The 17,510-nt window shown below is 44.5% G+C and overlaps 1 protein-coding gene across 1 annotated transcript in view; it reads left to right on the top strand.

The window, feature by feature from the left end:
- GPAT3 (glycerol-3-phosphate acyltransferase 3) overlaps window positions 1–17,510 on the top strand; it is an 87,753-nt gene that overhangs the window by 45,352 nt on the left and 24,891 nt on the right. The window contains exons 3-4 of the mRNA XM_077476416.1: window positions 6,850–7,144; window positions 10,555–10,629. Of these exons, the coding sequence (XP_077332542.1) occupies window positions 6,850–7,144; window positions 10,555–10,629 (370 nt within the window). The remainder of the gene's footprint in view (window positions 1–6,849; window positions 7,145–10,554; window positions 10,630–17,510) is intronic.

Below are 17,510 nucleotides of genomic sequence, written 5' to 3'. Positions count from 1 at the left end.
AGTCGATGCAGCTTTCTCGCAGGTATCCAGACGAACGGATCTAGCCTTTGAAGATATGGGGATCCTTAAAGACCCAATGGACAAAAAAGCTGACTCCATCCTTAAAAAAGCTTGGGATGCTGCGTCAGTCAGTCTAAAACCAGCAATGGCAGCTACGGTGGTGGCCAGGAATCTGGAATGTTGGGTAGAGAAGCTGAAGAGCCATATTGAGGCGGGGACACCCCGCAAGGATCTCTTAGAGTCCTTTCCACTGATCCTGAATGCAGTCAAATACATGGCGGATGCATCAGCAGAATCAGTTAAACTGGCCGCTAGGTCTTCGGCTCTTGTAAATTCAGCCAGGAGAGCAGTTTGGCTGAAAACATGGTCTGGGGACACTGCCTCTAAGGTCAAGCTGTGTGGTCTTCCCTTCTCGGGTGACTTGCTCTTTGGTCCTGATTTAGAGTCTGTGCTGGATAGAACAGCCGATAAAAAGAAGGCTTTTCCAGTTAAGAAAAAGCAGATTGCTAAAAAGAATTTTCGTGCTTTTCAGCAGTCCCATAAAAAAGACCAGGAGCACAAGAGCAGATGGGGTTCACAGAAGGGCAAAGGCAAGGGTGGAGTCCTCTTTAGATCTCCCCCAGAGCAGTCCCCTAAGAACAAGTGACAATATCTCCCCAGTGGGGGGGAGACTGTCAGCTTTTCGCGAACAATGGGACAGGCTGTCTCCAAATCTGTTCGTGAAGAGCGTTGTCGATCAGGGGTACAGGTTGGAGTTTTCAGAACTACCCCCGAGCAGGTTTTATGTGACAACATTGCCAAGGGATCAGGAGAAGGCCTCTGCAATGAAGCTGTTGTTACAGGAGCTGATACAGCAAGAGGTTCTGATTCAAGTCCCAGTAAACCAGCAGGGCGGGGGTTTTTATTCACATATTTTTCTGGTGAAAAAACCCTCAGGGAAGTACCGTCTAATCCTGAATCTGAAATTCCTGAACAGGTTCATTCGGTACAAACATTTCAGGATGGATACAATTTTCTCCATCACAAAGCTGTTGACCCCAGAATGCTTCATGGCATCCCTGGACCTAAGGGATGCCTACCTTCATATATCAATTCATCAGGCATCGCAGCAGTTCCTGCGCCTGGCATTGAAGGTAGGGAGTTCGGTATGGCACCTCCAATTCAGGGCTCTGCCGTTCGGACTCTCGTCCTCTCCCAGGGTCTTTACGAAGATTATGGCAGAGGCTTTGGAACCCCTGAAATTGAAGGGGATTCCAGTCGTTCCTTATCTGGACGACCTTTTGTTTTTTGCAGACTCCAGGGAGCAGGTCCTAGTCAATCTCCAGAGGGCCCAGTCTCACCTCGAGGGCCTGGGATGGCTTCTAAACCTAGAGAAGTCAATCCTGACCCCCTCACAGGAAATGAAATTTCTGGGGTATACATTAAATTCGATTCTCCAGAAAGTTTTCCTGCCGTTGGAAAAACAGGAAAAGTTACAGCTAGCTGTACAGCGGATACAGAGCAACCAGACAGTCTCAGTCAGGATGGCTATGGCAGTTCTGGGCCTGCTTACGGCAGCAATCCCGGCTGTTCAGTGGGCCAGGTTCCATTCCAGACCCCTTCAGAGGGAGGTTCTGTCAAGCTGGTCCCATCAGGATCCTTTGGAAAAACAGCTAAAAATTTCGTCAAAGACGAAAAGGGCTCTTTGGTGGTGGAGAGACCAGGCAAACCTCTCAAGGGGCCTGGTGTGGACCTTTCCTGTGGACAAGCGCCTTACTACAGACGCAAGTGCCTGGGGCTGGGGAGCCCATCTGGATGGTCAGACATCTCAGGGGGTCTGGTCCAAACAGGAAGCTCAAAGATCATCCAACTGGAGGGAGTTGAAGGCGATCTTTCTGGGTTTAGTGGCATTTCAGCAGAGTTTGAGAGGCCACCATGTTCAGGTGTTGTCAGACAACACAACAGCGGTTACCTACATTATGAAGCAAGGGGGAACCATAAGCAGGAGCTTGATGGAGCTGGCCAATCTGTTGTTAGCCTGGGCAGAACAGAACACAGCCTCACTATCGGCAGTGCATCTGAAGGGCTCTCAGAATTTGTTTGCGGACCTCCTAAGCAGGCGCAAATTGCTAGAGGCAGAATGGAGTCTGAATCAGGAAGTGTTCCTGATGATCTCCGAGGCCTGGGGGGTTCCACAGGTAGACCTTTTTGCCAGCCAGCAGAACTCAAAGGTGGACAGATTCTTTTCTCTTCACCGAGGAGATGCAGCAATAGGGTTGGATGCATTCGCTCACCCCTGGCATTACCAGCTGTGCTATGCCTTTCCCCCCTTTCCTCTAATTCCACTAGTACTGAGGAAATTCAGGGAAGAAAGGACAGACTTAATACTAGTCACTCCTTTTTGGCCAAAAAGACCCTGGTTCGCGGGTCTTCGAAACCTAGCCTCGAAGCCCCCATGGAGGTTACCACTCAGAAAAGATCTGTTATCCCAGGGGACAGTAAGTCATCCAGAAGTGGAACTCCTGCAGCTAACCGCCTGGTTTCTGAGGAGGACCTGTTAAAGGCTAAAGGTCTCTCAGATAAAGTAGTAAAGACCCTGCTGTCCAGTAGGAAGGCAGTTACACAGGCAATTTACATGAAGGTCTGGAAAAAGTTCAACTCCTGGTGCAGTTCTAGAGAACTCAAGGTCAAGAGCACGGTGTCAGTCTTGGAGTTTCTCCATGAAGGAATGGAGAAGGGTCTCGCAGCCAGTACCCTGAAGACTCAGGTGGCTGCCTTATCAGTTTTCTTTGAAAAGACTTTATCTAAAGAAACTTTAATTTCTAGATTTTTTAGGGCTCTTGCTCGAAATAGACCAGTAGCCCTTAAAGACTTTCCCAGTTGGGATTTGTCTACAGTTTTACAGGGTCTCTCGGGAGCACCGTTTGAACCCTTACAGGAAGCTTCTTTGCAGAAGGTGGTTTTAAAAACAATCTTTTTGGTGGCCATCACCTCGGCCAGGAGAGTCAGCGAGCTCCAAGCTCTAGCTATTACAGAACCCTTCCTTAGAATTTATCAGGACAGGGTGGTACTGAGGACGGATCCAGCATTCCTACCGAAAGTATCCTCAACTTTCCATCGATCACAGGAAATAGTGTTACCTACATTCTCTGCAAGCCCAGCAAATGCAGGAGAGGAAGTTTTTCACACATTGGATGTGAGAAGATGTCTTTTACAGTTTCTGAAAGTTACTAAAGAATTTAGAAAATCAAACGCCCTCTTTGTGATATTTTCTGGATCACGCAAGGGGGAGAAAGCTTCTAAAAGTACGCTGGGTAGGTGGCTTAAGTTTGCTATAACAGAAGCCTATAAAGCAAAAGGAGAAATACCTCCCTCAGGTATTGCTGCCCACTCTACTAGATCCACGGCAGTTTCCTGGGCTGAAAGGGCCGGTGCCACGCCTGAACAAATCTGCAAGGCTGCCACTTGGTCCAGTTATTCGACATTTCTCCGGCATTACCGGTTAGATCTACTGTCTGCAGCAGATCAGGCCTTCGGCAGGAAGGTACTGCAGGCAGTAGTCCCGCCCTAGGGTAAGTTTCTCGGTTATCCTCTCCGGGGTTGTCCTGAAAGGCGATTTGAGAAAGACTCAGTTAGACTTACCGGTGACGGTATTTCTAAGAGCCTTTCAGGACAACCGTTACTTCCCTCCCTAGGTTATGCTTAGTAAATGTATTAAGTTCTACCATGGTGTTGTGCTTTCTGTGCTTTGTTTTCCAGCGTCGGAAGGCCACAATAACTGAAGCCATGGAGGAGGAGGAGGTGTTTTTAAAGTGGGCATGTGTTTCCTGATTGCAAGGTGGAGCTACTCTCTCCGGGGTTGTCCTGAAAGGCTCTTAGAAATACCGTCACCGGTAAGTCTAACTGAGTCTTTTTTGTACAAGGAAGTGAACCAAAGGTAGAAAAAAGGTCCGTGTGCTAGATTAAATAAATAGTTTATAGAGTTATGCATATACATGGTCTACTGGTCACATGTGTTGAATTCCTCCAAGATCCATGCCTCATTAATTTTTATAAATGTGAGGTAGTCAACACTGACGTGAGCTAGGCGGGTACGCTTATCGGTCACGACCCCCCCCTGCTGCGCTGAACGTCCTTTCGGACTGGACACCGGATGAGGGGCAAGCCAACAGTTCGATTGCAAATTGGGCAAGCTCTGGCCAGAGGTCAAGCCTGCCCACCCAGTAGTCCAGGGGTTCATCACTCCTCAGAGCATCCACATCGGCCGTTAACCCGATGTAGTCAGACACCTGTCGGTCTAGGCGTTCCCTGATGCTGGATCCGGATGAGACCTGTCGATGGGTCGGCTGAAAGAATGATCACATATCAGAAGTCACCAACGCATCTTCAAATCGCCCTCTTCTTGCAAGCGCTGTTGGATTGGTACCCACAACTCTTTCTCTGGGAGTGGGAAAGTAGCTAGCTAGTAGCCAATGAATTGCAGACTGTCCCTGCTACAAACACCAAACTGTCCCTCCCTGAGAAATGACAGCTGCAGAATCGGTTAGCAGCACAGCAGTGCAGTGCACTATAATATGCTTTCTATATTTGAAAGTATATTATACGTGTATTACAACCCTATATACTGTACACCTATACCAGTCCTTAAAAGGACCTTTGTGGACCTAGTAGCTAGTGATTTGCAGACTGTCCCTGCTCCAAACACCAAACTGTCCCTCAGTCCCTACACTGATAAAAGACAGCTGTAGAATCGGTCAGCACTCAGCAGCGCACCATTATATACTTTCTATATTTGAAAGAAAGTATATTATAGGTGTATTACAACCCTATATACTGTACACCTATACCAGTCCTTAAAATGACTTTTGTGGACCTAATAGTAATAGATATTAGCTAGTGATTAAACTGCCCCTGCTCCACACAGCTTCCTTTCCCTACACTGAAAAAAGACAGAATGTGAAATGGCCACCAGATCAGGTCTATTTATAAGGTAAGGGGGTATGTCCAATTGTCCATGTGCTGAAATGTCTCGATTGGCTGTCCTGTACCCCATAATGGATGTGTCATGGGTCAAAGTTATTCACAATGTAAAGGCATATGTCCGCCGTGCGAACAGCACCAGAAGTCCGCCGGTTTGGCGAATCGCGAACGAGCAAAATTCGCCGCAAACCGACCGCCGGGCGAACCGTAAGGCCATCTCTAATCCAGCATTCAACTTCCTCCCCTACCCAACACATCAGGTCCAACACCACACTCAATACTCTCCTCCTTCTGTCCAGTTACCACTGATGAACTTGATAAACTTCTCCATTGCCCACCTCACCACCTGTCCCCTGGACCCTGTCCCCTCACAATTACTGCGACCACCTTCCCACTCTATCCTAAGCTCCCTAACCCACATCTTCAACCTCTCCCTCTCCTCTGGCACTTTCCTTCCCTTCTCAAACATGCACTGGTTACCCCCATACTTAAAAAAAACAAAAACAAATAAACCCTCACTAGACCCCACCTGTTTGAATAACTTAAGACCCATCTTCCTGCTCCCATTTGTCCCCAAGCTTATCGAATGCCTTGTCCATGACCGAATGAGTTGCTACCTCATGGACAACAACCTTCTCGACCCCCTTCAGTCCAGCTTCCGTCCACAACTTTACACTGAAACTGCCCTACAAAAACTCACCAATGACCTACTAACTGCTTAAACATTACTCCATACTCATACTCTTAGACCTCTCTGCTGGCTGACGCAGTTGACCACCTGTTCCTCCTCGGCAAACTACACTCCCTTGGCCTCCGTGATTCTGCTTTATCCTGGTTCTCCTCCTACCTATCTCAGCGCACTTTCAGTGTCGCTTACAACTCCATCTCCTCCGCTTCTCTTCCTCTTTCTGTTGGGGTACCCCAAGGCTTCGTCCCTGAACCAGTTGATAACCTCCCATGGCTTCTAATACCACCTCTACACCGATGACACCCAGAGCTATCTCTCCACTTTTCAACTCACCCCCTCGATCTCCTCATGGATCTCAAACTTACTGAATGACGTATCGGTATGGATGTCGCATCACTTTCTAAAACTGAGCTTGGTATGTTTCCTCCTTCCTGGTACCCCCCTCCCCATGACTTTACCATTAGGATCAACGGCATAACCATTGGTCCCTCCACACATGCCAGGTTTCTGGGTGTAATCCCTGACTCGCCTCTCCTTTAGCCCCTGCATCCAATCGCTAAATCCTGACGCCTTAACCTCCAACTTCTCCAGAATTTGACCCTTCCTGACCAATGACACCGTGTAGCAACTTATTAATTCCTTGATTATTTCCCCCCTTGATTACTGCAACTCTCTCTCCTTAATGGCCTACCCTTATGCAGGCTATCCCCCTTCAGTCTATTATGAATGCTGCTGCTAGACTAATACATTGATCCGTGACTGCTGCCCCTCTCTGCCAGTCCCTTGCAACACAGGAGCATATTTGGCAGACAGTTGTCACTTCATAACAGGAAGTGTTTGAATAAGCACCTTCATTTTCATGTCAGGATTGCCAAGTATTATTTTAATGCAATTTGCAGATTTAAAGAGTGAAGAGACCTTTGGACTTATATTACAATGTTATAGCTTATGAGTTTTTAGTGATTGGGTTTAAACCTACTTTGAAAAAAATCCACACAAATCCTGGGATCAAGAAAAACCTTTAGCACTTTTTCTTACTCATGTTCAAGAATGTGCGAATAAATGAACTGCACTATATGGGACACTTTTACTGTGAAGAGAGCTAGTCTGTCTACAGAAACCACTCGACAGTGTTGTGTGTCTAAGTACATGCTTTTCAGACAAAAAAATGAATGTAAAATTTTATTTTATGTGTTCCTCAGGCATCATACAGAGAGATGAGTCTCCCATGGAAGAAGAAATTGTAGGTTTGAGGCAAAGTCGAAGCCAGTGCTTACAGAGTGGGGATTTTGAATTGTCTGATGCCTTTTACTTCTCCAAGAAAGGGGTTGAAGCTATTGTGGACGATGAGGTCACTCAGAGATTTTCCTCTGAAGAGCTGATATCTTGGAATCTACTAACGAGAACAAACTACAACTTTCAGTATATCAGCCTCCGACTTACAACTGTTTGGGTACTTGGAGTATTCATACGATATTGCATCCTTTTACCACTACGGTAAGAGCCTGTTAAGTTTCAACTTGAAGTGATGGGTCAAGAGTGATAACAGTCCTGGCATGCCATCCTTGGTCTTTTGTATGTGACCGTATTTTAAATAATATTTCAATATTGGGGCTTTATGTAATTTGGACCAATTAAAGGCGCTTTACATTAAAATGTATTCTTTGTTTAAATCCGCCCATTGATTCTCTCAAATTAACTGGACCTTCTTGCATTTGCCAGTCTGGGTCTTTTTGGGTTCCATGATTTCTCAGTTTTGAAATATGAAATTATCCTCCTCTCTGTCCTACTTGATGGTATACTTGTGGGATACATACCAGGCAACCAAAATGTAACTTAAGATGCTTAGAATATGCAAATTAAAATCTAATTGTTGTAGTTATGTGGTTAACGCATACAGCGATTGTAAATCAGAAATGTGTAAAAATGTTGCAGTACAGCTATTTCAGCACCCTGCGTAATTTAGTACACCCCTATTGAACTCATTTAACAATAGAATCTCAACTCTGGTAATCCTACTTTTAGGTGGAAGGTAGCACTGTGACTAGGACAACTAGTGTGGTGACTAAATATATTTATTCAATTGTTTGCCTTCATAACCATAGTAAGAATCCTTTATTAGCTACCACCTTAAAGTGTTAATAAGCCTAGGGGCACGTTACTTGTATCAGTAGATTAGCAGCATTTTTTTTTTTTTTTATAAGGCTAACCTCAGAAGAATTTCATTCTTTTTCTTTTTCTCATTTAATGGTGGTACGGTTTCCTGTCCCCCCACTTTACCTTTAATTTTGGAACCTCAGGTAGAGGAATTTCAGATGATGATCATAGGGAAATCTTGCTAAAGAATCTGGGTTGAGGGCAGCAAAAGGTTTTGATGTTCAGTAACCTGGTGTGGGCCATGCAGGTGGTCTGTTGAGATGCTACAGGTAGCCACAATGATCATCTGTTTGTCAGTGTGTCTTGTGATGGTACTGGGGATTTAGCAGTTATGTAGTCCACTATCAGTTTTTATTCTGCTCCCTATTTATTTGCTCGGTTAACTAGTGGAGAATTGTTCTCTAAAATTTGCTAACTGTTTCAGCCTTTCTTCTGGAGGCATGTCATATTTAGTGCTGTATGGTATCATTTTTTTTTTTGTCCTTTTAGGAATTATATTGCGTTCAGACTTGGGGGGGGGGGGGGGGGGGTGATATTTACGAAAGGCAAATCCACATTGAAGTGCAGTCACTCTGAATCTAAGGGGTAGATCTGAAATGAGTGGAAGCTCTGCTGATTTTATCATCCAATCACGTGCAAGCTAAAATGCTGTTTTTTATTTTCCTTGCATGTCCCCCTTGGATCTACAGTGACTTCCAAGTGCACTCCCAGTAAATAACCCCCTTGATGTTCACCTTAACCTTCAAATCACAGGGGAATGTATCATCCAGTGCATTTTTGAGCACACAAAATGAAGAAAAATCATTGTGTGCAGCCCTTGACTTTTGGGATCAAAAGTTACTATACAATCCTCTTTATGGAGTTTTCCAGTTCTTTTGCAACTAAATATACCCAATGGCACTATGCGGAGTCAAAAAAGGGCCTAGTCCCTAATGCTAGCGACACAGGCAATATATCAGGCCCGTATCTGATTTCCAGTTCTCCAAGCACTGCCTTTCTCCATGCATGGGTCAGAAAATAGTTTTTATTTTATTTTATTTTTTTTGTGATGGTGGCAATTTTTTTTTTTTTTTTTGTGCTTCAGCTAAGGAAACAAAGGCTAAACGTAAAACGTTGGCCTTTGCTTTAGTCTAGGTTCACACTGAGTAAGAGAATTAAATTGTTTGCGTTCAGCTGAACTTGCACAATTTCACTCCCTCATGTCAGTCCCAATTTCGGGGACGATTTCAGAGACATCTGTGCGGGTTTCTGCACAGATGTCGGTGAAAATGGCACCCAAAAATCTCCAAAAGTAGTACAGAAACTACTTTTGGAAATCTGTGCGGCGCTGCACCGATTGGGATGATGCAATTGCCGCAGATTTTGCATGGGAACCAGGGCTCAGTAAGGTTTTTTTAATTGCTATAAAAAAAGTGAATTCCTTTTTGTTGTATTAAGAAAGGCAGTCAATGCAGAGGAGTCACCCTCTACAATGCATATATATATATATATGAGAGATTGATCTCGATAGAGAGATTTTTTTTTTTTTTTATAAAACATAGACCTAAAACTCTAAAGGACACATTGGCATAAAAGCATTCACATTCTTCAACTTCGGGAAGGTCTCCTAATTCACCAGAATTGGATTCAAATGAAGAAAAATATAAATCTTTTCATACAAAATAGACTAAGACAAATAAGTAAAAAGGTGTGTGTGTGTGTGTGTGTGTGTGTGTCTCTTACCACTGAAAGAAACTCTTCAAAGTGATGCAAAGTGTGATGAATAGGAGGGGGGTGCTAATAAGCCTTTAACTTTGAATATCTTTCTACATGTTCGGGTGACATAATACATTTCAAAACCCAACAATTTATTCTGTAGGGCCTCTGCTTTCAAACATATCACGTTTGGGGGTTCTAAGTAATTTCTAGCAAATACCGATTGTTACAAATAAACAAAAAGTGACAGAAAAGGCCTGGTCTGGAAGTGGTTAAACCTGGTAGCCTCTGCAAATGTGCTCCGGTGTTGTGTTCGGCACATGGGCATATGTCACAAGGTCATGCAATTTTTGCTGTTCTGTCACTCAAAAGTAACCAAATAATTATCAATTATTTGGTTTTTCTTTAAGGAAAATCTATAATCTTTTACCAAGGTCCCATGCACAGTGATTATTTATCCCCCATGCATGAGGCTGTGGCATTTAGCTGTGGGCAGAGTAAATTTTAGGATGGTATGCTCTCAGAAACAAAAGCCTGGAATGCAAGAAGTCTGCACGGGGCCTAAAAAAATGTATAAAAAAAATTTGAATTGAAAATTGAATGTCTTCAGTAAACTTTTGAGGCTTAAGGCTGACACTGAAGGGAGCCTATGGTAGCATGCTCTCCAGATAGGTAAGTATTTTAGTTCTTTCTTCCTTATTTATTTATTTTTTACCATCCGGTTTAGACTGTTGACAAGATTCTATGTCCTCATATAAAGTCCCAAAGGGCAATACCTATGTTTTTAAAGTTTTATGTCAGTGTGTTTTTTTTGTTCCACCTTAATACCCATTTAAATTTACTTGAATTCAGGTTTTTCACAAACTGGACCCTATTTTAGAAGATTGAGACACATTTGACTGTACACAATCAAAATTTGATTACATTCTACCTGTTGGTTGCTCAATTTTCATTATGATGGTGGTGTTTGTCATATCCGTTGATTGTGTGGTTTATATTTGTTTGCATGGGATAAATGGTCTGTTGAAAAGACTGCACCTTTCTTTGTCTTTCAGGGTTACCTTGGCTACTATTGGGATCAGTTGGCTGGTCGTGGGAGCTACACTTGTTGGACAGCTGCCAAACGGCAGGTAAACAAATTAAGAACAGATAGAATTTGCTATGCGGTATATGCTGTTGCTTCTTCAGTAAGCAAGAATTTAAAGTGGATAAACCGTTTGACAAGAAATTATATATTTTTATGGTTGATGGAAGCCTTATATAGACCATCAATAAATACTTACAATCTCCCTTGTAAGATTTTTTTTTTTTTTAACTGTATGTAGCGGTTGGTTACTACTAATTACTAAGATCCACCAAATCACCATGCTGCCAGACCCCCATCTATCACTTCTGAGACTATGAGCAGTCACTTGCGTAGTTTTGTTGCATTTATTACAGGATACAACTTTTTTGGGGTAAAGGAAGCTATGCCCATAGCACTTATTGAATTGTCATCACATTTGTAGAGCATTGACTTTTGCTCCTCTTCCTCGGCACTCTCTCCTATAGATTCCTCTCTCCTTGTACAATTCCTCTACTGCAAATCTGCTATTCTCCTTTATCGTCACTTCCAGTTATACAAAAAGGGATCACTCTGAATAACCGCAGTTTGCTGGCTGTACTTGAATGGTGTTGCTTTAGTAAGCCAGAGGCATGCAATACCTCTCCTCGGTGGCTCAGTGAATTGGTAGCTACACAGTCACTTGGAAGGCATTACTGGAGTGCTTTACCAGGCCAGAGATGCCCAGTACCTCTCCCCGACGGACTAGCACATAGTAATAAGTGGTGTTTCCATCACTCCGCGCTTGGCATGCCCCTATGTGGCGACGCCCTGTGGCAGCTACCTAATACTCAATGCTCCTTTTTCCTGCACCATCAGAACTCCCGGGCAGCATGTGACCCCAGCTTGTATGGGAGGCCTGCCCCCTGGCAATATCAAATGGGAATTGGCCAGAGCTCCTCACATGAGCTGCCTGTCACTCAAACTTCAGATCCAACCCCTGTTCCAGAAAAATCTTTCTGAAAGCAGGGAAGGTGCCTCTGAGTCAGAGCACAGGTGGTCATACCCACCACTACATTAGACACTCCCAATCTCAAATCAGAACAAACAGGCCTAACCCAAAGCACAGGCCTGTCTAAATTTGCTAGCAGAAAACAAACTCTCCTGCGCACTAGTGGATAACCAGACATGTCTATGTATCATGATGATCAATGTCACAGGCCTTGCTACCCTCAAGAATAAGGGTACCTTAACAGTCAAAAATAAAAAAAGATGCACCAGCCTTGTGCATTATCCCTTTGGATGCATTTTATTAAAAGTAGATAAAATAAAATTACTCACAAACATCTATAGAAATCTTGTAATGTAAATAGTCTCTGAATGACAGCAATAGGTCTAGGACAAATGAACTCCAGAGGTCACGGAGGAGATAACGGGAGCTACGGCCGCTGACACGTTTCTTCCTCAGAGCCCAGCCAAACTTCTAAATTTGCCTACACTGACACCTTACACCCAAAAAAAATCCTATTCTAGCACTTACCTAAAGGTAGAGGGTGCTACATGCATTTTGCAGAAATTCTTCTCACGTACTGTTCGTTTTTTTTTGAAGAGGAAATCTAAAACTCTTTGAATGTTTAGAATTTAAAATAGGATTTTTAAAGGTTAAGCTCACTGTCACTTGTGACACTTCAATAAAGTTCTGTGAAAAAAGAAGTTAAAGCGGAGGTCCACCCTAAAATGGACCTCCGCTTATCGGAATCCCCCCCCCCCTCCGGCGCCACAATCGGCACCTTTCAGGGGGGAGGGGGGTGCAGTTACCTGGATAATCCAGGTAACTGCACCCACTTCCGGGCTAGCGCTCTGCGGAACGAGCGTAGGTTACGCCTCCGTTCCGCAAGCGCCCGCCCCCTTCAGCAAGTGCCCCGCTGCCTGCTGGGAAACACACAGCTCCCAGAGGCAGCGGGGACCGTCCGGATTGCGCCGCGCGGCTCGCGCATGCGCAGTAGGGAACCGGGAAATGAAGCCGAAAGGCTCCATTTCCTGATTCCCATACCCAAGATGGCGGCGGGACCCGGCAGCCGAGCGAGCGATCGGCTTCGGGTGCCGACATCGCGGGCGCGCTGGACAGGTAAGTGTCACTATTTAAAAGTCAGCAGCTGCAGTATTTGTAGCTGCTGGCTTTTAAAAAAAAAAAAAAAAACGCGGAGTCCCGGTGGACTCCCGCTTTAACAGTGATGCACTGATCCTGGCACAGAGTGACAACAGTTGTTTAGAAATCAAGTACAGCCAAAAGCCTATCTCCTACTAGCATGCTAAAGAAAAGGACCCTTTCTATGTGTGGAAGCAATGGTCTTTCTGCAAAGGTATAACCCTCTGCTGAGTCATAACTACAGCTCTCCAATTACCAGCTAGCAGGAACTTTGCTGATTGCACAGCTATAGGTCTTACTCAGCAGGAGTTACATGGACAGCAAGAGTCTTCTCTACAGGTTGCTGGCAAGTAACGTTTTTTTTTTTTATTATTATTTTTTACTCCGGCTGTGGTTACTTTCTAAAGAAAATGAACCATAAGACCCCTTTCACACTGAGGGCGTTTTGGAGGCGCTATAGCGTTAAAAAAATAGATCCTGCAATCTGCCCTCAAACAGCTGCTCCATTGTCTCCATTGTGAAAGCCCTCGGGCTGGCAGGACGTCAGGAAAAGTCCTGCCAGCAGCTTCTTTGGAGCGGTGTCTTTACCGCTCCTCCACTGCTGCTCCCCATTGAAATCAATGGGACAGCGCGGCTATACTGCGGGCAAAACGCCACTATTGCGGGCAGTTTTAACCCTTTCTCAGTCGCTAGTGGGGGTTAAAAGCCCCCCGCTAGCAGCCGAAATGCGCCGCAAATCTGATGGTAAAACGCAGCTAAAAATAGTGGCATTTTACCGCCGACAGTGTGAAAAGGGTCTAAGACTGCACACCTTTGCTTTGATGCACCTGGAATGTATTTTGCTGATTTTTAAACCCAAGCTCAGTTGGGCTTTAATGAACTGTGGTTTGTCCTGTATACAAGTCATTTCAAGATTGTGTACCGTAACCTTTTGTGACCAGAGTATCTGATGCTTGGATGCCCAGATCAAGTTCAGCAACCATATTATGCATCGGTAAGCTTGGCGACAACTCTGACAAATTAAGTAAATAAACAATGCGTATTATACATGGATCATATGTAATCCACAGAACATGACAAATGTAAAATTAAACTAAATTAAATGTGTAGCAAGTAGACAATAAAAATGAGTCCCAGGTGAAATAGGATCCAATAAGTGAAGGGAAACAAGCCAGAATACAGTTAGATATTCAGAGTCCTCCATGAAAATTAATTCCAGCGATCCACAAAGTAGAAAGGAAAGTACTCTACCCGGTGACACATCTGCTCACCTTCAATTATGACCTCAAAGCTAATATGAGGTCAAAAGCATTCTCCTAACCCCGAAGGCTGGCTCTCCACATTTACTTCTCCACCACTCCTCCGTACATCAGCCAGTCAGGTAGATGACCATAAAACAAAGGGAAACCAGTAGTGCTCTCTGAAACTTTTATTAAATAGCAAAAGTAAACACATACTCACACAGTAAAAATGAGCATCACGTTATACAGCACAATCCTGTGTAGTCGAGCTCACCACAGACCCTGGCATGACAAGCGGGATGACGTCATTGGCACTAGGTTCTGCTACTTTTATATATTCCATCCACATCAGGACTTGCTCAGTCCTGTAAGTTACTATTACTGTATTGTATTAGTAATATTAAAGCGGAGGTCCACCCTAAAATGGACCTCCGCTCATCGGAATCCCCCCCCCCCCTCCGGCGCCACAATCGGCACCTTTCAGGGGGGAGGGGGGTGCAGTTACCTGGATAATCCAGGTAACTGCACCCACTTCCGGGCTAGCGCTCTTCCGCAAGCGCCCGCCCCCTTCAGCAAGTGCCCCGCTGCCTGCTGGGAAACACACAGCTCCCAGAGGCAGCGGGGACCGTCCGGATTGCGCCGCGCGGCTCGCGCATGCGCAGTAGGGAACCGGGAAATGAAGCCGAAAGGCTCCATTTCCTGATTCCCATACCCAAGATGGCGGCGGGACCCGGCAGCCGAGCGAGCGATCGGCTTCGGGTGCCGATATCGCGGGCGCGCTGGACAGGTAAGTGTCACTATTTAAAAGTCAGCAGCTGCAGTATTTGTAGCTGCTGGCTTTTAAAAAAAAAAAAAAAAAAAAAACGCGGAGTCCCGGTGGACTCCCGCTTTAACAATTGTTATGTTTGATAATCAAATATACTCTTGAACAAAATCTCCTTTCAATTTTTTCCTTTTTCCTATTACAAGGAATGTTTACATACTACACTTCGAGAAGTGCCTCTCTTCACCCCCCCCCCCCCCCCTTTTCTTTTATAAGTAGGAGATATGAGTGGTTGTCCAGGTATACGGAAGAGTGTCCTTTAATTGAATCTGTATGTTGAGCGACAAGGAGATGTTTAAAGCTTTGAATTTTTGTGGGTTTATTATGAAGCTAGACACTTATCCAAATTTGGAAAGGGTGTCTATTAGATTCAGTGCTGAAATTAGGGGGGAAGTGAGGAATATTAGGACCTCATCAGCAAACTTGCATAGTTTGTGCTGGTTACCTCCCAATTCCAATTCCAGACCATGTATCTATGGGTTAGTTTGGATGAGCAGGGCTAGGGGTTCGATTGCTAGGGCAAAAAGAAGAGGAGAGAGGGTAGCCTTAATGGGTACCGCTTTCCGCTGAGGAAGGAGTCAGAACAAAATCCTGATTAAGATGCATATGCCTTGGGGTTTTGATACAGCGTGGTGATCATCCGTCCTGAACCCCCAACGGCATAGTATGAAGTCTAGATAAGACCAGGATGGCAAGGGTGGTTACGGATTCCCCCTATCTATTGCACCTATATATTAACTCCTCTAATTACCCTAGTTAGCTAGTCTATTAACACTCTGATCATGTTACTGTTGATATCACTATAATACCAAGGTTTGCTATGAAATGAAGTACACGGCTTAATCAAACGCATTCTTTTTTAGTTCCCAAGAAAATGGTAAATGCTAACATGAACGTGCTGAATAGATATTACAAACATATACCAACAAAACACATCGGATCAGAATATCAAAGATGCTTATCGCAATGCTTTCCTCGAGGCTTTGTATCGTCAGGCTCAAAATTGTGGAGATCCGGGTGGCTCAGACAGCCACCCGGCTTGAACGAACAGCGAAAAAAGGGACGAACTCCTTCCTGTTTGCCCTCTTTTATACTTCAAACATACACCATCCAAACTCAACCCCAGTGCCATTCCATCTAGACTTTCGACAAATCAATATCTACAGGGCAGTACTCCTCAACAGACTGTCCATTCTGCTGTATTGGCCAAGGAGCCTATGGAACAGTTCAGAACTGTCTTCCTCTAGGGGTAGCATTGTCCATATATCATCTCTGGGTGCCTACGTGATCCTTTGATCTTTGTCACTCACCGTCCTCTATCATCCTTGCAGCCATGGATCTTTGAAGATTACTTGAAATGTATTGGCAGCAATAGATGTTTCCCGGAGCCAAGCAAACAGATGCTGATTCTGATATGCTACCAAGCTTTGATGTGCAACTTGATGTGCAACTTGCTAAATTCCAGACCTGGTATCATCCAGGAAAAAACCCTTTTAAAATCATGGAATTGCAAGGATCAGCCTGGGTGAACTTTGGGAATAGGAAACGGATATGTAATGGATTTATGACAGCTCCAATTCAAACTCTGGATAATACCAAAATACTGTTACCCATAAACGCAGTAACATTAATAGAGAAACGCCAGAAATATGACATTAGATCATGTTGCTCTCCAACACTTAGGGATCATGGAGATGGATACGGTAAGGGATTCAGAGCGGAAAAAATGGCCGTTGAGAGAGTTGAACGCTGCAACCATACGGGGGGACAGAAGAGCAGCAAAGCGTTTATGGTAAGTGGGCGAGAAACCATGTGGGCGCGGTCAATTCCATGGTTTTAGTAATTTTATTGCGGAAAGAATTTCTTCAGTTGTGATAGGTTGGTCTAAGGCAGTGATGGCGAACCTTGGCACCCCAGATGTTTTGGAACTACATTTCCCATGATGCCCAACTATTCTGCAGAGTGCATGAGCATCATGGGAAATGTAGTTCCAAAACATCTGGGGTGCCAAGGTTCGCCATCACAGGTCTAAGGTCTCTCGGTGAGAAGAGGGAGGGGAGGTGAATGGAGGACAGTAGTGTGTCCAAGCAGGATTGGTCAAATGTGTTTAGGGACTCTGTACAAGTCAGAGTTTTTTTCTGTGAACTCCATGTAAAATTTTTAGTGGGTTACTAGAGTAGGTAGCTTTGGTTAATTTTAGTCGAATTGGCTTTGGGGTGTAATCAGCTTTGCGTAATGTGAGGGCTAGAAATGTATCTGGTTTGTTTTTCATATAAAAAAGTTTTGTTTAGTCTTGTTTAGTTAACAAGATTTGGAAAGTCTCCAAGGCTTTTATAGAAGGGTTCTTCTAGGCGTTTATGAAGCTGTCGCTTCACCCTACATTGGTGGAATGCTTGGCTGATGCAAACCCCTTTGATGAACAGTTTCCCATAAAGTCAGGGGATTTGTGTCTAAAGACGCGTTGTTTGTAAGATAGTCTTTTATAGCGTTTTCTATTGCTTGTTGGTGGATAGGGTTGGCCAGCAAGCCATCATTTAGGTAACGGGTTCTGTGGTTAGGTCTTGGAACAAGGGAGGTGCCCTGACCGAATTATGGTCAGACCATCCGCATGGTACCGAGTGAATCTTAAATAAGCGCAGAGGTACCTATGCTTACAAAAAGGTGGTCTATGCAGGAAAACAGTTTGTGGGGTCATCTTGTAGGGTTCTGTAGGTATCAAGTAGTGAATGGTGGTTTAGAAGTTGCTGGTATGAGCG

This window comes from Lithobates pipiens, unplaced genomic scaffold, assembly GCF_037356315.1.
Source record: "Lithobates pipiens isolate NorthernLeopardFrog02 unplaced genomic scaffold, aLitPip1_a1.2 Scaffold_13, whole genome shotgun sequence".
In the NCBI taxonomy this organism is placed as follows: Eukaryota; Metazoa; Chordata; class Amphibia; order Anura; family Ranidae; genus Lithobates; species Lithobates pipiens.
The sequence above is the reverse complement of the archived record's forward strand: the minus strand, read 5'-3'. Positions and strand labels throughout refer to the sequence as shown.